The sequence below is a fragment of the Punctularia strigosozonata genome (genome assembly GCF_000264995.1).
Source record: "Punctularia strigosozonata HHB-11173 SS5 unplaced genomic scaffold PUNSTscaffold_8, whole genome shotgun sequence".
Lineage (NCBI taxonomy): Eukaryota > Fungi > Basidiomycota > Agaricomycetes > Corticiales > Punctulariaceae > Punctularia > Punctularia strigosozonata.
In genome coordinates, this window is record NW_006767440.1 from 428,551 (window position 1) to 447,961 (window position 19,411).

The 19,411-nt window shown below is 55.4% G+C and overlaps 8 protein-coding genes across 8 annotated transcripts; 6 read left to right on the forward strand and 2 right to left on the reverse strand.

Moving 5' to 3' along the window:
* The first annotated feature begins 5 nt into the window (after window positions 1-5).
* Window positions 6-1,239, forward strand: PUNSTDRAFT_120975 (uncharacterized protein). The gene is made up of 5 exons (XM_007384719.1): window positions 6-202; window positions 253-342; window positions 399-490; window positions 556-655; window positions 715-1,239. The coding sequence occupies exons 1-5, from the start codon at window positions 100-102 to the stop codon at window positions 834-836; spliced, it is 507 nt and encodes a 168-aa protein (XP_007384781.1). The 5' UTR covers window positions 6-99; the 3' UTR covers window positions 837-1,239.
* Window positions 1,210-3,893, reverse strand: PUNSTDRAFT_114178 (Metallo-dependent phosphatase; the record flags this gene model as incomplete). The annotated part of the gene is made up of 12 exons (XM_007384720.1): window positions 1,210-1,601; window positions 1,664-1,938; window positions 1,994-2,259; window positions 2,313-2,470; window positions 2,525-2,837; window positions 2,939-3,095; window positions 3,150-3,268; window positions 3,327-3,367; window positions 3,424-3,444; window positions 3,498-3,540; window positions 3,590-3,783; window positions 3,851-3,893. The coding sequence occupies 12 exons, from the start codon at window positions 3,891-3,893 to the stop codon at window positions 1,210-1,212; spliced, it is 2,022 nt and encodes a 673-aa protein (XP_007384782.1).
* Window positions 3,894-4,117: 224 nt separating this feature from the next.
* PUNSTDRAFT_88313 (3-hydroxyisobutyrate dehydrogenase) lies at window positions 4,118-5,464 on the forward strand (the record flags this gene model as incomplete). Its single annotated transcript, XM_007384721.1, has 5 exons — window positions 4,118-4,371; window positions 4,443-4,678; window positions 4,739-4,911; window positions 4,974-5,174; window positions 5,237-5,464. The coding sequence occupies 5 exons, from the start codon at window positions 4,118-4,120 to the stop codon at window positions 5,402-5,404; spliced, it is 1,032 nt and encodes a 343-aa protein (XP_007384783.1). The 3' UTR covers window positions 5,405-5,464.
* A 384-nt stretch (window positions 5,465-5,848) lies between these two features.
* PUNSTDRAFT_144252 (uncharacterized protein) lies at window positions 5,849-7,973 on the forward strand. The gene is made up of 11 exons (XM_007384722.1): window positions 5,849-5,959; window positions 6,036-6,106; window positions 6,166-6,209; window positions 6,275-6,351; window positions 6,404-6,501; window positions 6,567-6,772; window positions 6,824-6,885; window positions 6,941-7,001; window positions 7,053-7,269; window positions 7,322-7,426; window positions 7,483-7,973. The coding sequence occupies exons 1-11, from the start codon at window positions 5,929-5,931 to the stop codon at window positions 7,759-7,761; spliced, it is 1,251 nt and encodes a 416-aa protein (XP_007384784.1). The 5' UTR covers window positions 5,849-5,928; the 3' UTR covers window positions 7,762-7,973.
* Window positions 7,974-8,156: 183 nt separating this feature from the next.
* PUNSTDRAFT_53081 (uncharacterized protein) lies at window positions 8,157-9,566 on the forward strand. The gene is made up of 8 exons (XM_007384723.1): window positions 8,157-8,385; window positions 8,443-8,454; window positions 8,522-8,633; window positions 8,687-8,814; window positions 8,869-8,962; window positions 9,022-9,084; window positions 9,153-9,318; window positions 9,371-9,566. Exons 1-8 carry the CDS (start codon window positions 8,242-8,244, stop codon window positions 9,393-9,395), a joined length of 744 nt encoding a protein of 247 aa, XP_007384785.1. The 5' UTR covers window positions 8,157-8,241; the 3' UTR covers window positions 9,396-9,566.
* Window positions 9,567-9,695: 129 nt separating this feature from the next.
* Window positions 9,696-15,472, forward strand: PUNSTDRAFT_88323 (Sec7-like domain is implicated in guanine nucleotide exchange function). Its single transcript, XM_007384724.1, has 21 exons — window positions 9,696-10,035; window positions 10,096-10,455; window positions 10,509-10,763; window positions 10,818-11,449; window positions 11,506-11,622; window positions 11,678-11,698; window positions 11,751-12,035; window positions 12,090-12,207; window positions 12,260-12,345; window positions 12,400-12,477; window positions 12,532-12,646; window positions 12,702-13,111; window positions 13,165-13,463; window positions 13,514-13,738; window positions 13,787-13,904; window positions 13,957-14,090; window positions 14,144-14,282; window positions 14,336-14,430; window positions 14,487-14,587; window positions 14,665-15,050; window positions 15,109-15,472. Exons 1-21 carry the CDS (start codon window positions 9,786-9,788, stop codon window positions 15,376-15,378), a joined length of 4,494 nt encoding a protein of 1,497 aa, XP_007384786.1. The 5' UTR covers window positions 9,696-9,785; the 3' UTR covers window positions 15,379-15,472.
* Window positions 15,473-15,947: 475 nt separating this feature from the next.
* Window positions 15,948-16,901, forward strand: PUNSTDRAFT_45211 (uncharacterized protein; the record flags this gene model as incomplete). Its single annotated transcript, XM_007384725.1, has 2 exons — window positions 15,948-16,365; window positions 16,567-16,901. 2 exons carry the CDS (start codon window positions 15,948-15,950, stop codon window positions 16,899-16,901), a joined length of 753 nt encoding a protein of 250 aa, XP_007384787.1.
* A 902-nt stretch (window positions 16,902-17,803) lies between these two features.
* Window positions 17,804-19,201, reverse strand: PUNSTDRAFT_126660 (N-terminal nucleophile aminohydrolase). Its single transcript, XM_007384726.1, has 8 exons — window positions 19,162-19,201; window positions 19,071-19,108; window positions 18,965-19,006; window positions 18,786-18,912; window positions 18,602-18,726; window positions 18,247-18,549; window positions 18,109-18,169; window positions 17,804-18,047 (listed from the first exon to the last, which is right to left on the reverse strand). Exons 1-8 carry the CDS (start codon window positions 19,181-19,183, stop codon window positions 17,944-17,946), a joined length of 822 nt encoding a protein of 273 aa, XP_007384788.1. The 5' UTR covers window positions 19,184-19,201; the 3' UTR covers window positions 17,804-17,943.
* Window positions 19,202-19,411: the final 210 nt, after the last annotated feature.

Consider the following 19,411-nt stretch of genomic DNA (forward strand, 5'->3'; position numbering starts at 1 on the left):
TCGCGCTCATCGTCTGCGACAGCGACGACACTACAGGACACTACTCACTTACCCTACCTCTACAGGGTACCATAGTTCTGTCCTCTTCTGCAAATTGACATGACAGAACTTCTTGCGGCGGCGCGCTCCGCAGACACCGAGTTCCTCGTGCGACGTGCATCTACAAAGGGCTACGAATGGGCGTCGCTCATAACTCCTCCAGGTACCCAGGCGCGAAGGGTACCATGCGTATAAGCTGATGATAGTCTCTAGCATATGTAGCATACGTGCTTGCTAGGAAGGGACGCGCTCAATTATCTGTCAATCGCGTTCTACGTGCCACCTGGGTGGGAGGTGCTGCCGGTGCGCATATAGCTCCTCTGATGTATGCGTATTAATTCGATGCCGCCGAGCCGCAGGTGTGGCAGGAGGAGCTGCAACGGGGTACGCGACCTGCGCATGGTCAACTGAAGTTGACATTCGAAAACGGCGGATACGGGCCGCATACGACGTGCGTTTTATCTTTTTACAGTCCTTCATGCTGAACTGACCGGTGTATGTCATGCTCCACAACAGACTGACAGCATCCGTGTAGATGATCATTCCACCATCGGTGGCTTACTCGGCGCCGTCTTGACCCCCGCGATATTGTGGAAAAGGGCACGTTTGGCGCATTGTAAGTTCCGGCATCTTATGCGCAGACCTATCTCGTATCTCATGCTGTGTTCTGGGCAGTGATACTCGGAGGCGCTGGTTTCGGGTCCGCGGTCGGTCTCCTGACGCATTACGGACGGTCCCTGACCGGCGACCACCCACCACCAACGAATCTACCAGAGATTCCCATACCCGCAGCTTGAGGGTTATAATGCGGCTTTTGTCGACTCCAAAGATGATATTCCGGGTCGGGTGAGGATTCGTATGGAAACGCCGTGCAGCATCATGCACCTTCGAGAACCACATCGTCTTGTTTTGACTAGCCAAAATCGCTCCGTAGAACCGCTCGCTCACGTATTACGACGCGGCCAACTCCTCCAAATTCAGCCGGCCTTGAGGGGAGTTCCATCTCGTGGGGTCCACAACGCACATGCCGTATCTCTAAACTACGGGCTGCGTTGTATCTTTTGATAGGCACCAGGACCATCCAGGTGCAACGAGTCGACCCAGCAATGATAGCTTATCTGCGACTGAATCCACAGAAACCTCTCAACTCAAGCAACGTCCGAACTCAAGTCACTTGCGTCCGACGTCCTCCAACCTCCCATCTACCTCCGGCGTGATCACCAACAAATCCTCCTCGTTCTGACCGGCAGAGCCCGCGCCAGCCTCCGCTAGCCCCTCCCCTCCCCTCGTCTTCGCCCCGTCGAAGCAGTCCACGCCGCTCATGTGCTCCTTCGTCGCGACGCTCATGTGGTCTCGGTAATGACTCGCTCGGCGCGTCCGGTGCAGCGCGAGCGACGCCGCGTGCTGCCACGCGATCGCCGCCCACGAGTGGGTGTCCGCCTTCTTGTACTTCTTCGCCCGCTCGAGCTCGCGCGAGACAATGTCGTGCGTACGCCGGTCGAGACACGTCGTCCGCGGTGCTTGCTTCGACAGGCGAGCCATTTTATGGATGTACTGCGAGCCTGGCGGTTCGGCGCGTCATCAGTCACTGGAAGGGGAGGGAAAACTCTCCGAGACAGCCTACCCAGCAGATACCGCCTCACGACCGAACTAGTGATTTGCCCGCTCTCGTCGTCCACGAGGTATTTCTGGCCTTTGAGCGGCGTGAAGCCGTCGTGCCCCTGTGCCATGTACTCCCTAGACACCATCGCGTACGTCCGCCCTCCCTTCGCCCTCGGGATCGGCTCCCCGTTCTCGCCGTGCACGTCCGGCTTGGAGAGCCAGACGCCGAGGACGCGTTGTCCTGGCGGTTTGCGCGAGTCCCAGGATACGCGGAATCCTGAAATCACCGGAAACCGGCTGCGCACAGTCAAAAGGGAGCCTCCTTTCGAGCATGAGAACATAGGCGTCATACCCTTCCTGCGCTGGCCATGTCTCGAGGGATGCCTCCAACGCGGCCCAGATCGTCTCTCCGTCTAACTCGAGCACGATTAGGGGGTCGTCGAATGGCAGGATCTCGAGGATGTTTCCGAGTGTGACGTCCCCCGGTCCGTACACGGAGTCACCCCTGAGCGTGCCGGCGCAGATGAACACACCGTCGGCACCGCCCCGGCTTTTGACGCCGGGCGCATCGTCATATGTGTGCCGCAGGATGTCGGCGAACCAGTTACTGGACGCCATCTGCTCGACGACAATGAAGAGCAATGCAACAGGGAGAAGTAACGTCTGCGTACCTCCTGCGTCCGGATGAGATTGGACCGGAGGTCGAGCTCGACGGTTGTTCTGCACAGCGGCGCGCTTAGGGAATCCGACACCGACCCTAGCAGCTCTTTTATCAGTGCTTGCAGCTTTTCAGATCGTCGGGATCCGGGTTGGGTGCAATGGTGCTTCCCTAGTAAGGTTGCTGGGATGAACACATGCCACACAGAAAGGCGTCGAGACCCACCCTTGATACTTTTGATGACCTTCCTTCTGACGCTGCCCTCCGGCATATCCTCCAGTTCGAGCTCAAACTCGCTGAGGTCCCTGAAGTCAGTGCCGCTTTTGACGACCAAGACATCCCCTTTGTCTGCCTCGGCACCTAGGACTTCCTGGTTAACGTCGTACCCTTCCCAGGCGGTTACGCCGCGGGATATATAGTACAGGTGATCGTGGCCGCCTAGAAGAATGTCGACGCCGTGGGTGGAAGCAAAGGGTTCATCGAGAGACTTCTGCCCATCTGGTGAGAGGGCGAAGAGGGCCTTGGCGAGGGCGAGATCCTGATATAAAGCTGATTAACGTTCGGCATTATTGGTGATGAATACGACCGACGTTTGGTACCCTGACGATACGAATGAGTACAAAAGGGAAGAGCGGGTACTGGTGGGAGAGGGTACCTCGAGTGGGTTAGGGCGATGATGATGTCGCAGTTTTCGCCATTCGGGTCCCGCAGCTTCCTGGACAGTTTCTGGCCCACCTCCGCCATGTCTTGGTACTTGAAATTGGCTGGCCAGGATGAAACAGTACCAATCCATTCCCTACAGAAACATTATTAGATAATATGCGCAGATAGAAAACGAGAACGACTTCACTTCTCCACGAGGCCAATGACGCCGATCCGTACCCCAACACGCTCAATAACGTAGTACTCGAGGAGATGTCCTGGGACTTTGGATGTTTCAATGTCCACGATGTTCGACAGTACCCATGGCTAGGAATGAATGCAAATCAACGGTCAATCACGGTCCACCATCCAAAGTTCACCGTACGAAATTGGTCCCTTGGATGAGCTTGCAGAGGTGAGGATAGCCTAAGTGGATATGGGTCAACATGACAGCTCGGCTTGTACATATCATCCGAAGGTACCCCAGTCGAAGTCATGGTTCCCTGCGACATCGGTTGAGTGCATTTATGCTAGTATATCGTGGGATGTGCTGTACCTGTGAGCGAAACGTTCGGGCGTAGCTCGTTCATGACTGGTACCTATAACTAGACATTGGCATCCCTCTCTTAATTGAGAAGGTGTACTCGCCATGTGGCTTCCACGGGTGACCGAACTCTCTACCGAGGGTGAAAACACGTCGCCAGAGAACAGGACCAGCCCTTCGCGTTCTGTCTCTGTTCCCTCACGCAGAGACCATTTATCGCGAATGTCATCCAGCATAGATGCGAATTGGCAAACATCGATGGTTTCCGGTCGCGTTGGTTCGAGCTTGAACGGATTGACTGTGGTTGTTGGCTGTCACGATCCTGGACCCGAGCGTAATTCCATACAGTGCCACGTTGTACGTACCCCGATACACGTCGTTGAAGTGGAGAATGGGCAGCCGTGTCATGTTGTGGTCACTGGGTAAGAGCGGGTTCTAGTGTCCATAATTATCTCGTCAGTGGCCATCGCCAATCGCGTCTGATCCGGACGTAAGCTGACGAGCGCGAATGACGGTTTGCGCGTCCGTCACGGGATAATTCTCACGTTTCCCCGCATCGAGTGATCGCAGCCCGGAGCTTCAGCATAGGCCTTCGCGTACTTAACCTCCATCTCCTGCTTTCTTGGTTCACCATGCGTCCCAGCTTCAGGTGCTTGCAAGTATTACATAGCGCCTCTCCGAGGGCGAAGAGCGTTAGCTTCATCGGGCTCGGCCACATGGGCCGCGAGATGGCGTTCAACCTGTTCTCCAAGCAGCTCGCGCTGGAGCCCGAGACGTCTCGCTTTGTAGTCTGCGATGCCATCCCAGAGGCAGCCCAAGCCTTCCAAAGGAACTTTGAGATTCACTTTCCCGGATCTAAGATCACAATTGCGAAGACGCCAGCAGAGTACGCTCTTCGTCTCATTCATATCTATCTACGACGCCTGAGCCTGATCCCTTGGGCACCGTGTACTGAAGGGCTGCTTTGGCTTCGCAGACGGTGATCACGATGCTCCCTTCTTCCCCACACGTGCAACAGGTCTACACCCAGCCCGATTCCGGCATCCTACCCGCCCTGCGCACCCTCTCCGAGGAGCAGGCGGAAGACAGTCTGTTCATCGACTCTACTACCCTCGATGTCCGGGTGGCTCAAGACGTCGCCGAGCTTGTAGCTAGAACAGGTGGACAGATGGTCGATGCTCCGGTCTCTGGAGGTCCGGGATGACTATGCGGTCTTCTTCATCTACAACTTGCTGAATACATGCACATGATAGGTGTGGTCGGAGCGAAGGCGGGAACACTGTCATTCTTGGTCGGGGGCACAGAGGAAGCGTACCACCTCGCGTCGCCCTTACTCGCGCGTATGGGGCAGCGGATCATCCACTGCGGTCCGTCGGGTTCAGGTCTGGCTGCGAAGATATGCAACAACCTCGTTCTCGGGATCCAGGTCTGTATTGCCCCTACCGAAAGGTGACTCTGTTCCTGATCATTACACCCACCGTTACGCAGCAAATAGCCATCTCCGAGGCGATGTTGCTCGGGCAAGGGTTGGGGCTGGACCCCGCGGTTCTGGCCGGGGTCGTCAACAGCTCGACGGGCAACTGCTGGGCATCCAACACGAACAATCCGGTTCCGGGTGCCTTGCCGGAGAAATCGCCACCCTGCGAGAGGGATTACGAAGGAGGATTCGCTACGGCGCTCATGCTGAAGGTCCGTGTGGATGACGACGTGCCTACGGTAACAAGTCATGCTCAAATTTCTACGGAATTTAGGATCTGGGGCTCGCCTCGTCGATCGCCAAGGCCCGAAACAGTCCGCTTCCCCTCGGAGAGGTGGCGGAGAAGATATACGCGCAGGTCATCGACAGCAACGAGTCGTTGATACGAAAAGATTTCTCCAGTGTCTACTTGCATCTCAGAGATCAGATGGAGCGGAGGTAGCAGTAGTTTTTTTGTATGCCTGCAAAATGAAGGTTTCCGACGCATCGGGAACCGGAGCCCAGGGACGGCAGTTGCAATGCTGAGCTGATCTCGACGCGGAGAGGTCATGGAAGCCGTTAACGTCTCGAATACGACCGCCGCGGGCATTTGAGGGTTTTTGCTTCGCGACGTGTCCGGGGTTGGAGATTCGACGCTGGCAGTTGCTACATCGCTTGCACGGTGTGCCTTTGTCGGAACCGGGAGACGTGGCAGAGCAAATCGTCCGGGAAGAGACCAAAAAAGGATATATGAGGGCGCCGTGAGGCTACCTGACGCGCTCGCACGCCCCGCGAAACTGCGAGCGGCGCGCCAAGTCGGAGTCCCTTTTTCGTTGATTGACCGTGCCACACTTACTTATATACTTAGCCTGCACAGCACTTTGTAAACACACTTTGATATACCCTTCCACCCCTCCCTCTCGCCTTTTCTTCTCTTTCGGATCCCTCCGCAATCTCCGGCCCGTCCCCAGAAATTGATACGACGCGATGGGCTCGAAACCGAACGTGATCATCCTTGGTGCGATATTCAGCTGAACGTATTGCTTGATCGATCACTGACGAGTTGGCGTTATTGGTGTGTCATGTATGTGTAGGCGGGGTCAACACATGCTCTAGGGCGTTGGCCGCGCTGCTTGTGCCATTAGAAGGGGAGCCGCTGGTTGGAGTGCGCATTGGTTTCTCTACTGCCGTGACGGAAGGGCATCGTTTCTCATTGTCTCCCAGCATCTCCGAATCGTGGACAAGTTCTCCGTCGCTCCACCCACAACGTAGGCCCTCGCAATGCTGCCCTCCTCCCGCGCATCGCTGTGTCTGACCCCCCTTCGGTTCTTAGGTACATCGGTTCCGAGTTTCCCAAGATACTGGAGAAGCCAAATGTAGAGTACCGTCAGGCCAACTTGACGGTTGCTGGTGCGTGTGCATTCTTGTCCTGATGAGGAATGGTCTCCGACATTGCGACCAGCCGCCGTTGCGACCGCGTTTGACCCTCCGGAGGGGCAGGCCCCGTATGAGTACGTGTTCGACTTGACGGGCGAAACGCGACATGACCGACCGGAAGGAGTGCGTAGTCGCGCAGCGTCGGAAGTCTCTTTGCCCAGGTTTTACTGAACTTGACACGATCGTAGGTGCAACTCATGCACACGTTCAACATCTCGCGCTTGGTGGGTCTCGAGGCGGCGAAGCGCAAGGTCAAGGCATACGTGCGGCTTCAACATCCGTTCTACGAATCGTCCGAAAAGGGTTCGCATGAAGAGAAGGAAGACGTCAAGCCGGACGGAATTAGAGGGATTTGGTGGCACGAAACGCTGCGCATGTTGGCTGCTATCGAAGGGTAGGTCTCACATTTCTCTCTCCTTGAACCAGCTAACCTCACCTGCGACAGGTTGAACCTGGTCGTTCTCCGCATTGGATACGTGTACGGCCCATATACGGACTTCGGCCGCAGTACGTCACGTTCCTGACTTTGCCATCTCGAGACGATCATAACACGAGGGCACAGTCTGCACTTTCATCACCGTGGCCGCTGTCTATGGATACATGAAGAAGCCCATGAAGGCCCTGTACGTCTTTCCCCTCATCTGCGCCTTTTCCGCCTAACCCTTCTTTATCAGACACCCGCCGGGAAAGCATCCCACCAATACCGTACACGTCGATGACGTTGCGGGAGGCTTGTGGGCTGCTGCTCTTTGGATAGCCGGCATCGGACGCAAGGAAGCGGATGTTATTGCTGGCGAGGAGCTCAGGTTCCATAATGAGAAGAGTAAGGTTAATGACGTTGATGGGATGCTGCCGCATGATGCGAAGGCGATTGCACCCCTCTTCAACCTGGTATGTGACCCGATGAAGTACGGCATACGGTTTCTAACGCCGATGGGTTAAGGTCGACGACAATGAAACGACTCTCCTCAAGGCAGGTCAGACGGCCACGGCGTTCTTCGGCACCACCTTCGACTTCTACAACTTCGTGATGAACACCATGGCGAAAGTGAGTCTGTCCCATATACAGCATGCAGTCCCTTCCTTTGACGCGACGTGCCCCAGTTCCGCCTCGAAGACGTCGTCGAGGAGATCAACGAACATCATGTCGGCGGGTGGACGGAGATGATCCAGAAGTCGGATCCGCCCATCACGAATACCCCGCTCACGGGATACATGAGCACGGACGACCTCCAGAAGCACGTCGTGGCGTATAGCAACGCCAAGTTCAAGAAAGTCGTCGGCTACACCGTCAAGCACCCGCACATGGGACCTCCAGAACTGAGCGACATGATCGACAAGTGGAAGGCGGACCACGTCTGGCCGAACGTCCCCCAGCAATGATAACGAGCGAACGCCAGAACCACGGGAATCTCTCATCTAATACAGTAACTTTGTTTTCTTCTTCTTTCTCTTCCTGAGTTATTGTTGCCGTTTTGTTTCTTGCTTGTGTATCTCTCTCTCGGGACCCGCAGAAATCGGTAAAGTTTTCCGTACTAGCTTTAATCATCTACACCTAATCGTCACTGTCGTTAATAAAATAAAATGCTGTTGCCTTCATCCTTGAACACCTCCAAAGAACGATGTCGACATATCGGGCTCACCGCATTGGCCCGCCGGTCCACGTGGCGACGTCATCGAGATTCCAGCCCGCCGTGCGCGCGATCCGTACCCGCGGTTCTCTCGGAGCTGCTCGCCGGTTCTCAAGCTGATATGCCGCCCCTGCTTGTCCACGTACGCGCGCAGGACCAGGCTTGATTCACGTTCTCAGGCGCGGCCGCACCGTCTTATAAAGCGGACGTCGCGACGTCGATCCCGACTATCATGTCCGCTCAGGTCGCTGTCGACAACGACTACCAACCTATTCCTGCGGAGAACGAAGCTGGGGAACCGCTGATGGGACGAGAAGAACAGACCGTCAAGCCGGAGGGACGGGCGGGAGATGGACTGTGGAGGACGGTCGCTCTAGTGTGTAGACTCGTTGATTCGGAGTGGAAGCGAGGTACTGACTAGCAATACGGATAGATCTCGGTTATTGTGGGTTCTTTCGGAGAGCATTCACGAACATAAGTACCTGGGTCGCTGATACGCCGCTATTGCGCAGGGGCTGACAGTGACGACCTGGTTGCTCGTTATCTTCAACGACCCGAGTTCTGTGGGCTGGTTTGCCCTGCACCCGCCTTTACAGACGTTTGCTCTGGCAGCCTTTACGCTGGGTACGGCCGCACGTTTAAATTAAGTTTTGCACTAAGTTGCAGTCGTCTTGTAGGTATCCTGACCCTGCAGCCGACTTCCCAGCCCAAGACGAAGGCCGCGGGTCTTGCGAGGCACCAAGTCATTCAGCTGGTCGGAATTGCGGCAGTCGTAATGGGAACCTGGTTTATGATCTATAATAAGGTATCGTCCCCATGCACCATCCGTATCCTGCTCTCATCATTCATGCTGGTTTAGATCACTCATGGTGCCGCACATTTCACCACCTGGCATGGAACGTTCGGTATCATCACCACCGTATTACTGGTAGCTCAGGTTCTCATCGGAGGAGGTAAGCGCCGGCCTCATATAAACTTCATTTTTCGCAGCGAAAGCTAATGACGAGATTAGCAAGCGTGTGGTTCGGCGGCGCTGCCTTCGGAGGAGGCATGAAAGCAAAATCTGTTTGGAAATGTTAGTCCAAGGGCCTTATATGCCATGAATGTCAATAGCTCATGCAGACACCGTTGGATGAATTACAGATCATCGCCTTCTCGGATACGTCATCTATCCGTTGATGTTATTTACCGTCTACCTCGCGGGTGAATGGGCGACTTGGGTCGTCGCACACACCACATGGATTGTGCGCTTCCTTGCCTATACCGTTGCCCCTGTTGCCCTACTTGTAGGCATATACGGCAGAGTCAGGTATGCATATCCCCCCGTACATCTCTGGAGCTCTTCCTCACTAGTATATCAGGACATCCAAGATGAAATTCTTCTGAACATCTCGCGGGACTGGGGATTGATCATGGCTGCGGTGGTGATATTAGTGACTTCTTGCTTGGATGTATACGCCTACTCTCTCGACTGCTTCCCTCAACGGATACTATCAAAGTTACTGTTGCTATCGCTGTATGAAGTTGCCTTGGGGGTTATGCCGATTCGGAATGTCATTGACTCACGTGGTACTTTCAATGAAAGAGTCTGGGCTACTTGTACCTCCGATCGCTGCACTACGTGTCTGGTAAACTTTGGTCGTCCCTGTGTTCGTCTATATATTGGACGCGTCTGTCGCGTGTCCTCGCTCATAAACTGCTCGGCTGGTCGTTGCTTCTCTCAAATTGCGCCAGTGTACTTGCTTGGGAGAGAAATCCGCCATTTAGGACTTGGCCATGGGCAGTGTATCCTACCGGCACATAATATGTGCTGAGATCGTCTCCGTCACTACGGTGATGCGGAGGAACTCCAGATGGGCCAACACTACCGTGACGCTAAGTGGATACGACTCCGCCCTCGCGAGTAGCTTGGGGCTGCGGATAGCCGGACCTTCGCATCCCATCCAGCCCAGCGGGAGGGGAGGTCGCGAGAGGGACCTGATGTCTGGCTTCCAGGTTCTCAAGAGGACTGTACAAGACGCAGATGGTGAGTGACTGTGACCTTAGGAAACCAGAAGATATCTTGACTGCGTATACGCGTCGACAGATGTCCTAGCGCTCCCGCTAACGACCGTACTCGCTCCCTTCCTGGCCATCATTCGCTCGCCTCTCTCAACGGGACCTATCACTTCTGCTGCACTTTCTTCTGTCCACGCGTTCTTCCAATGCGAGCTCATACGTCCGGAGGCCCCGGGGTTAGAGCCGGCGCTCGCGGAGATGAGCAATACCGTCTCGAATTGCAAGTTCGAGGCAAGCGATTCTTCGGGAGACGAGGCCGTGCTGCTCAAGATCATGTCTGTCATCGAAGATTGCATGTGTGGCAATGTCGGGCGGCGACTAGGAGATGTCGAGGTGTGCGAGATGCTTGAGACCGTGTTGACTACCTGCTGCCAGATGCGGCTTAGCGGTATGGTTCGAACGTCAACTCTGCGCACCAATAGGTCTCACGTATGCATACAGAGATCCTGCGGAGGTCCGCGGAACTCACCATACACAACATCGTGCGCAAGCTCTTTGGACGGTTACAGGAGCTAGATCCGGAGATCGAGGAGGAGAAATTGCAACAAGTCAAGATGACGGTCCAGACAGACGTGCGGCCATCGGGAGACGGAGGGTCCGAGGCTCATTCAGACGTACCCGCCGATGCTTCTTCCGCCAGTGCTGCTCCTACGCCGGAGTTGCAGGTCGATGCGCCATATCAACAGACGCCCGAATGTGAGTGTTCGTTGGTACTCCTGACAGAATCTGCTAGTTAAACCATTATTCCAGATGGGCTACCCGCCATTGTCGAGCTCATGCGCGTGCTTGTCAACATCCTCGATCCCAATGACAAGCTGCATACGGACTCCACTCGTCTCGTCTCGCTGCGCATCCTCAATGAAGCCTTCGAGACCTCAGGGACGCAGATTGGTCAATTCCCCTCCCTCTCAGCGCTCGTCGTAGACCACGGGTGCAAATACCTCTTCCAACTCGCCCGGTCCGATAACACAACCGTGCTCCACTTTGCCCTCCGGACCATCAGCGTCATGTTCCAAACCATGCCCACGAAATTGAAGCTTCAGCAGGAGCTCTTCCTAGCCTTCACCATCGATCGCCTCGCGCCGCCTATACCGCCAGGCTTCAAACCGACTCGCGCGAACAGCGCTAACGCCGTTTCCAGGGTCCCGTCCCGGCCGGGAACTCCACAGGTTGCCCAGCCTTCAGACGGTGTAGAAGATGCCGGCTCCGTCCCGGCCAGGCCCGCTGTCGCCCCTGCTCGAGGCGAGACGCGCGAGCTGATGCTGGAGACGCTGAGCCAAATTGCCCGCCAGCCGAGTCTTATGGTGGACCTGTATACCAATTATGACTGCGACATCAACTGCGAGAACTTGTTCTCAAGATTGATCGACTTCCTCGTCAAGGTGATCCGCGGAGCTGTAATTAATTCGCTGTGAGGCTGACGATACGCCGATCTCAGGGTGTCTATCCATCGCCTTATTCAGGACCGCAGGAGCCTTTCCAGCGCAATGCTCAGTTCATCTGCCTCGAAGTGCTACTTGCGTTCGTAAATCATATGACCGTACGCGCACATACGGTTCGTCTTACAATTCTTTGCATGCGTGCAGTTGACCGACACCGTAACAATACAGACAGCGGAACCATGGCCATCGGTCTGTCGAGCGGATATATACTATTTGTGACGGGGTGCTCATCGCCGAATAGAACTGGCCCACACCGGAAGAACTCAAGGGGAACAAGTCGCGCAAGAACCTAGTTATGGCGGGTGCTGCACGATTCAACCAAAAGCCGAAAGCCGGTCTCGCGTTCCTGGAAGAAAATGGCCTCATTTATGCCGACCTCGGGCCGGACGTGACTAAGGCGCAGAGCTTGGCCAGGTTTCTCAAGAGCTGTACTAGGATAGACAAACGGTTGTTGGGCGACTTCATCTCGAAACCGGACAACATCGAGATCCTCAAAGCATTTATCGGCCTTTTTGACTTTAAGGGTGTACGTGACCCTGGTGCTGGATAACGGTAGGCGTTGCTGATGCATAATGCTCAGAAACCGATTGCGGAAGCCTTGAGGGAAATGTTGGAGACCTTTCGGCTCCCCGGAGAATCACAACAAATATCCCGTATCACCGAGACGTTCGCTGAGATATACTTTGCTTCGGGTCCGGGTAAGCTTGCTTCGCTTGCATTTATGACCTCGTCACTCATACATACTCTCAGCTGAGATAAAAAACCAGGATGCGGTCTATGTCTTGTCGTACTCGGTGATCATGCTGAATACTGACCTCCATAACCCGCAAATCCGGGTAAGCATCCGACCTTCCCTCTGATCAAAATGCTCTCTTACTATGGCTGTGCAGAAACGCATGTCATTTGAGGATTACCAGCGTAACTTGCGCGGCGTCAACGACGGCGCCAACTTCTCTGACGAGTTCCTGGTAATGTCCTCCTCTGACGATGCGGTCTCGGCGGTTCACTGACAACGTGTGTAGCATGACATCTATAACTCTATCCGCAAGAGGGAAATTGTCATGCCAGAGGAACACACTGGGCAGCTCGGTTTCGAGTACGCGTGGAAGGAGCTCCTCACACGCTCTCGACAAGCTGGTATGCGAGCCGCCGTTGACACCAAGGATCAATTTGACAGACATGCCCTATCTAGGTGACCTCATGATGTGCAATACTTCACAGTTCGATGCCGACATGTTCAAGGCGGTCTGGACCCCGGTCATCTCCGCCATCGCGCATGCCTTCATCACTTTCGACGATGACTATGTCATCGAACGTGCGATATCGGGATTCAGGCAGTGCGCCACGCTCGCCGGACATTTCCAAATGCCCGACGTGTTCGATTACATTGTCGTCTCACTTTCCCCAGCGACGAACCTCGTATCGGACGGGGTACCGGCGAAGCTACCGAACTACGCGGTGGTCGATGTAGACGGGCAACAGGTCACCGTGTCCTCGTTGTCTGTTGAGTTCGGCACGAACGTCAAGGCACAACTTGCTGCGGTTGTCTTGTTCAACATAGTCAACGGCAACGGCAATGCCTTAAGGGAAGGTTGGACTCAGGTGAGTATACCGGCGAACAACCAAATCCATTTTCGCTCAAGGTTGCTACGCAGATCTTCGAGATGTTCCAGACCCTGTTCTTGCATACGCTGCTACCCAAACGCATGCTCCACATGGAGGACTTCCTTGGCGGAACCACCATGATACCCCTCCGAGGCAGTCAACCTGCGCGCCCCGCACCTAGGAATGAGGGTGGCTTGCTTTCGGCGTTATCGTCGTATCTGATGACACCTTATGGTGCCAGTTCGGAGGATCTCGTTCCGGAGGCCAGCGAGACCGACATCGAGAACACGCTTTCCACGATCGACTGCATCGCGGCATGCAGGTTGGACGAGCTTTACGGACAGATCACGTCAGTTCCTTGGTGTCAGCGTAATGACCATGACTGACCGCCGCCTTCAGACAATTAAACGTGGACGCCCTTGTAGCGGCCTTGAAAGCGCTCGAGGCGTTAGCCCACGAACGGACCGTTGCCCGCTTGAAGCAAGAGTCGGACGAAGTCGGCTCCGTCTCACCCGCGCTTGATGGATGGCAGCACGTGCTGCCCTATGATCCTGCTTCGGTGTTCCTGCTCGAGACGATGGTCAGCATCGCATCTCAAACGCCGCAGCACATCGAGGAAACATGGTATTTCCGTTTTGCCTTGCTCCGTTGCACCCGCTGACTTCTGAACAGGTCGATCATTGTCGAGCACATAACGCTCCTGTTGTCCAATCCGACACAGTACAGCATCTTACTGATCGAACGCGCGGTTCTTGGCCTGCTGCGCATGTGTCGACTGCTCGCAGCCAAGGTCAACACGCTTTGTATTCGGTGATTGTACGAATGCTGATGCCGTTATACAGCCTTCCTTACGCGACCAAATATACGTCTCGTTTGACTTACTTGCTCGACTGCCGCGGACAATCACAAGCGCGGTCGCCGAACAGGGAATCATTGGGCTGTCGCTGATCATCAAGGAGCACCCCACGATCATTCGGTAATCGGGCCGTCTGCTACTGCGCTCGCGTATTCGATCTTACACGTTCGTAGATCGCATACCGAGTGGAATATCGCGTTCGCCCTACTCCGCTCTATGATGACCAACATGGAAGCCTCTCGCTTGGGATTCGACTTCCTGACCAAGCTCGTCTCTGACGACATGGTCACCCAGGACAACCTCGAGGGACTGGCGAGTGTCTTTCGGCGAATGTGCTTATGCCCGTCGCTGACAGGAAGCTTCAGGTAACGGCGCTGGAAGACTTTGCTAACAGGGCGGGCATGGTCACATTGGACCACCAAAGACAAGGCGGTCGGCACACGCCACTAACGTCCGCAGAGTGCGCGTGACATCACCGCCCTCGCAACGATGTACTTCTGACACTGAAAATCGCAGCTCACCAATAATGGAACGAGGACTTAAGGCCATCGACCAGCTGGTCGAACTGAAGAAGGCTATTTCATCGCTCGCGCAAGCCGGCCTGGCCACTGACCAAGGTACGCCACTCTTGCAATACCCCCTTCGGATCCGGGTGCTGGTAGCGTGCTTACGCACTCAACTCCCGCTGGAACAGTTTGGCCGACACTCGCCCTCCCTCTCCTCGCCTGCCTGGCGCGCCAAGGCGCGAACCCCGCGCGCGAGATCCGGCAGGCGGCGCTAGCGCAGCTACAGCGGCTACTGCTCGGCCCGCAGCTCGGACTCGCTCAGGGAGAGCAGGTCGAGCAAGTGTTCGACGCGGTTGTGTTCCCGCTGCTCGAGCGCCTGCTGGACCCGGACACGCTCCGTGCAGATCCACAAGGCATGCCGGAGACGCGGCTGCGCGTGAGCAATCTTTTGTGCAAGGCGTTCATGCAGTTCGAGGTACGCGACGGCAAACCGACGGCGGATGTGAAGCGGATATGGATCCAAATACTAGACTTGTTAGACCGGATGATGAACGTGGACAAAAAGGATCAGCTGGTGAATACCTCTCTTATCTGTGACCGTCATGGGGACGCTGACGCTCGACGTGTTGTAGCACGAGGCGGTACCGGAAACATTGAAGAATGTCCTGCTCGTAATGCACGCAGCGGGTGTGCTCGCACCGCCGACGCTGGAGGACACGAGGGATGAGCGTCAGCGGGCCTTCTGGGAGGTAACGCAGGAGCGTGTCGATCGGTTCCTGCCGGGCATGATCGACGAGCTCTTCCCACCGCCGCCTCCACCCCAAGAGCCTGCCACTGCCGATCCAGCTACCCCGCACCCGGCCGAGTTCCGAAGTGCCGAGGTGCCAGCCGCGGGACCATGAGATCTTGCTGATCGTTTTCTCTGCACGTCTGCTCACACGGTGGTTCTGATTCAATAAAATATACTGTGCTCAGTTGCATGTAATCTGTATGAATGGGAAACCTCATGACCGAACCGGACGCCCCACGATCACACGAGAGTATACGAACATTGAACCATGAGATAAGACGACAATGAGCAGTGATATAGTTAACATCATGATGTACTGGCGTTTTTTGAGGACTTTTGTTGCTTCGTATCGATTCGAAATCTGCGAAGAGATCATACTTCAGTAATAACAACGTCAGACAATCCTCAAATGGGTTGCTGACGACCGGAAAAAATCGATGCAGCATTTATGCAACTCTACTCTTATGTTGTATGAGAACAGTTTCGAAACACGGTGCACAGTACGGTACACAATTCAAGACGATTGCACCGTGATGTGTCTACCAAAATGCGTGTCTCCTACCTGTAACGCGCACGTGGCAACTCTCAACTCGAAACCCTAGCTTCCTGTCGTATCGAAAGCCACGCCGATCCCGCTGCCGCCAGTAAAACCCGTCCAACGACCTCACGACCCACCGTGACATGGATGCTCAGGATCCTCTGCAGAAGGGCGACTCCTCTCTTGCGATCGAACACGGGGACATCAGTCTCAACAACCTAGCCGTGGATCCGAATACTCTCGGCGGTGTTCTTCGGGACTTTGACCTTTCTCGGATCCGCGACAAGAACGTGGATTCTGCACCGCAGGGCACGGAGAGGACAGGGACGGTGCCTTTCATGGCACTGGATCTACTCTGCGACGAATATTGGGAAGGGAAGATCGAGCGTCTTTACCGTCACGACGTGGAGTCATTCGCTTGGGTCATCATGTACCTCGGCTATACCAACGACGAGACACTCGAACCGCTACCGGTGGTCGACTGGTACACGTCTGATTACGAGGATTGCCGCCGCGGGAAGCATAGTTTCTTGTTCAGATCGAGGAAGATGGTGAAAGACTGTAACGTTCGGATGAAAACTGGAACAGGCTGGACTCGCACCAACCTAGCCACTCGACTAGAGTGTCCCGGTTAACCTTCACGTTACATTACTCTTATCCTCAACCTAAACCTCAACCTCAGGGGGGACCAGGCCCATCTTGGTCATCTTGGTTACTCGGTATTTTGGATCTGTAAGGGTTTTAACCCTAACCCTTACAAAGACTCCGCGCATATGGTTTACGGACCGCAACCGTGGCGTTTGGCGAGGGTGCTCGTGGGCTGGGTCATCGCCGTGGAAGCCGGTATGACGCTAGACCAAGCGATGCAACTTGGGAGCACAACGACAATAGCTGACAATTCCCGGGAGGATATGGAGGCGGACGGAGCGCGAGAATGCACGGAGTTGTTGAACGTATTCGCAAAGCACTTCATGGAACACCTGGACCTGCGGTCGGAGCAAGCTTTCAATGAGTGGCTCAAGTTACCTGCCGACGACGCCTGCAGGCGGTTCCACCAGGATCGAGAAGCTAAGCAGCTACGGGGCATGAAGAAGTAGGGAAGCAGAGGGGACTACTTTCCTTTCGCGCACGGTTACACTCCGACGTAGTCGACGTATACCGTTCACCACCGCGTTTCAATGAGAATTCGTAATATCGGACGGCTCGGAGAGTTTAGAGCTGGCAGGATGGGACGTGAGAGTTATCGAAATCGAGAAACGATTTCGACGCAGATGACTGGACTTCTGCCAGACGCCTTCCCCGAAATCGAAGCCCGCTGACCGCAAGCGCAAGCGGAGAACCCCGCCCAAACAAGCGCCTCTATCCCTTCTTCCAGAAAGAGTACCCCTGCGCCAAATAATACCATCATGTCCGCTCACCTCTCTACGCGTGTTTAAAGCCGCACCATCTCGTGCTACCCGAATTTCCTCCCCGAATTTCCTCCCTGCTACGAACCACCCCCTGGCGATCACGTCCACCCGGGCTCGCGCCGACGGCGGATTTGAAGCGGATATGGATCCACATTTTGGACCTGCTCGACCGGAAGATGAACGTGGATCGACTGGTGAACGTATCTCTTTAATCTGCGACCGTCATAGGCACGCTGACGCTCAACATATTGTAGCACGAGGCCATCCCGGAAACATCGAAGAATGTCCAGCTCGTGATGCACGCAGCGGATGTGCTCGCACCGCGGATGCTGGAGGACGCGAAGAATGAGCGTCGGCGGGCCTTCTGTCACGCAGGAGCGTGTCGATAGGTCCTTGCCGGGCATGATTGACGAGCTCTTCCCACCGCCGCCTCCATCTCCACCGCCCCTGCCGATCCAGCTACTCCGCACCTGATTGAGGTCCAAAGTGCCGAAGTGCCAGCCGCGGGGCCGTGAGGTCTTGCTGATCGTTTTCTCTGCACGTCTGCTCACGCGTCGGTTCTGGATCGATAAAATATACTGTGCTCAGTAGCATGTCTGTATGAATAGGATACCTCATGACCGAACAAGACGCCAGTTTGGTACATCTCCCACCATCACACGAGAGCAAGCAGGTATTCGAACATTGATCCATGAGATGAGACGACAATGGGCAGTGATATAGGTAACATCTACTGGCCAGTGGGCGTCCCCGTGCCAGATCCTTCTGCTCGTTGGCCCATCGCCGCCTGTCGCGCAGCCGTCGCAGCCAGCCGATTGCGTTTCCTCTCCGCCTCTGAAAGACGAGACCGACAACAATGAGTCGCGGACAAAACGGAAGTGGAAAAGGGACGCACCGGCTTCCTTCTCGCGCTCAATCTCGCTCACGATCGCCTCGATTTCTTCAAGCTTGAGAGTCTGACGTGTCGCAGAGCACCATATCAGCACAGTGGAACGCGCAGGAAGGGACGAGGCGGAGAAGGAGAGAGACGCACAGTGATCTTGCCGTAGCCCTCCATGACCGCAAGCTCGATGTTCTTCGCGCCGGTCTGGACGACTTCCAGCAGGCTCTTGACGGTGAGCTTCACCGCCTCGTCCCGGCCCATGTCATCCTTGTGGTTTTTCTCCAGGAACTCACGCACGGTCTTGGACGAGCGTCCGATCGCGTTCGCCTTCCAAGCCGAGTAGATCCCGGACGGCTCGGTCTGGTACAGGCGGGGGATAGACGAGTGCGGATCGAATCCAACAATGAGGGTCGAAATACCGAAGGGTCGGACACCACCGGATTGGGTGTAGCGCTGCGGGGATATATTAGCAGCGAAACCGATGGTAGGAGAATCGGGGACGTGCCTGTTGGATGCCGGCTATGTGACGGGTAATGTACTCGACGGAGACGGGATCTTCAACAGTTAACCGGTGGCTCTGACATTCTATCCGTGCCTTGTCGATCAGAACGCGTCCATCGGCATGCAGACCTGTACATTTCGCAGTCGATCTCTTCTTCGAATCACTTCGTATAAGCTGCGGCACGTACCCGCAAAGGCGAGACAGATATGATCGTCCAGCATGACGACTTTCCGGACGGTGCGGGGGTCTTGGAGCTGGAGGACGGACTTCTTCTCGATGCCCAGGACGACGACGTCTTTACCCCGGACGCCCACCTGCGAGTCGCCATGAGGATCTCTCATTCTGAAGAGTGAAGTAGATGCTCACGGCACATGTTCCCCTTCTTACTGCCTCGAGCGCATATTCGACCTACGTTAATCGCATGGGATGCGTCAGTCCATGGATCTACGCTTGCGTTTGTCCAGTAACGCACCTGGAAGAGATGGCCGTCGGGGGAGAAGACGGTAAGAGCTATTGGATGTCGTTGAATATCACTCAGACGACTCAATCAATGGCAAACGTACCGCGATCGTAAGACCTAGACATCGTTTAGCTGGGAGAAACAGAGAGAGTGCACGCCGGCACTACGCCTGACGCGCGTTCTCGAAACGCGTACGTGCTCCTAACTTAGGGTCCGGATAGGGGCTACTGCTTTATCCTGTCCGCCACTGCAATCGGTGGTGGCGACTCTACCCTCTCCTCTAATCCCAGAGAACGTGTGGTATGGCGAGCGGCAGTTCGATAACAGCTCATCCCTCGAGGATTGGCGGAGGG

Excerpts from the sequence above, each read along its gene's own strand:
- PUNSTDRAFT_120975 (XM_007384719.1), top strand. The coding sequence starts at position 100 with ATGACAGAACTTCTTGCGGCGGCGCGCTCCGCAGACACCGAGTTCCTC. Across the intron at positions 203-252 it reads GTCGCTCATAACTCCTCCAG|CATATGTAGCATACGTGCTT; the intron begins GTACCCAGGCGC and ends GATAGTCTCTAG. Across the intron at positions 343-398 it reads CTGGGTGGGAGGTGCTGCCG|GTGTGGCAGGAGGAGCTGCA; the intron begins GTGCGCATATAG and ends GCCGAGCCGCAG.
- PUNSTDRAFT_144252 (XM_007384722.1), top strand. The coding sequence starts at position 5,929 with ATGGGCTCGAAACCGAACGTGATCATCCTTG. Across the intron at positions 7,002-7,052 it reads AAGAAGCCCATGAAGGCCCT|ACACCCGCCGGGAAAGCATC; the intron begins GTACGTCTTTCC and ends CTTCTTTATCAG. Across the intron at positions 7,270-7,321 it reads TTGCACCCCTCTTCAACCTG|GTCGACGACAATGAAACGAC; the intron begins GTATGTGACCCG and ends CGATGGGTTAAG.
- PUNSTDRAFT_53081 (XM_007384723.1), top strand. The coding sequence starts at position 8,242 with ATGTCCGCTCAGGTCGCTGTCGACAACGACTACCAACCTATTCCTGCG. Across the intron at positions 8,815-8,868 it reads GGTTTATGATCTATAATAAG|ATCACTCATGGTGCCGCACA; the intron begins GTATCGTCCCCA and ends ATGCTGGTTTAG. Across the intron at positions 8,963-9,021 it reads TCAGGTTCTCATCGGAGGAG|CAAGCGTGTGGTTCGGCGGC; the intron begins GTAAGCGCCGGC and ends TGACGAGATTAG.
- PUNSTDRAFT_88323 (XM_007384724.1), top strand. The coding sequence starts at position 9,786 with ATGGGCAGTGTATCCTACCGGCACATAATATGTGCTGAGATCGTCTCC. Across the intron at positions 11,450-11,505 it reads TGATCGACTTCCTCGTCAAG|GGTGTCTATCCATCGCCTTA; the intron begins GTGATCCGCGGA and ends CGCCGATCTCAG. Across the intron at positions 12,346-12,399 it reads TCCATAACCCGCAAATCCGG|AAACGCATGTCATTTGAGGA; the intron begins GTAAGCATCCGA and ends ATGGCTGTGCAG.
- PUNSTDRAFT_126660 (XM_007384726.1), bottom strand. The coding sequence starts at position 19,183 with ATGTCTAGGTCTTACGATCGCG. Across the intron at positions 18,913-18,964 it reads TAAGAAGGGGAACATGTGCC|GTGGGCGTCCGGGGTAAAGA; the intron begins GTGAGCATCTAC and ends GGCGACTCGCAG. Across the intron at positions 18,727-18,785 it reads TATCTGTCTCGCCTTTGCGG|GTCTGCATGCCGATGGACGC; the intron begins GTACGTGCCGCA and ends CGAAATGTACAG.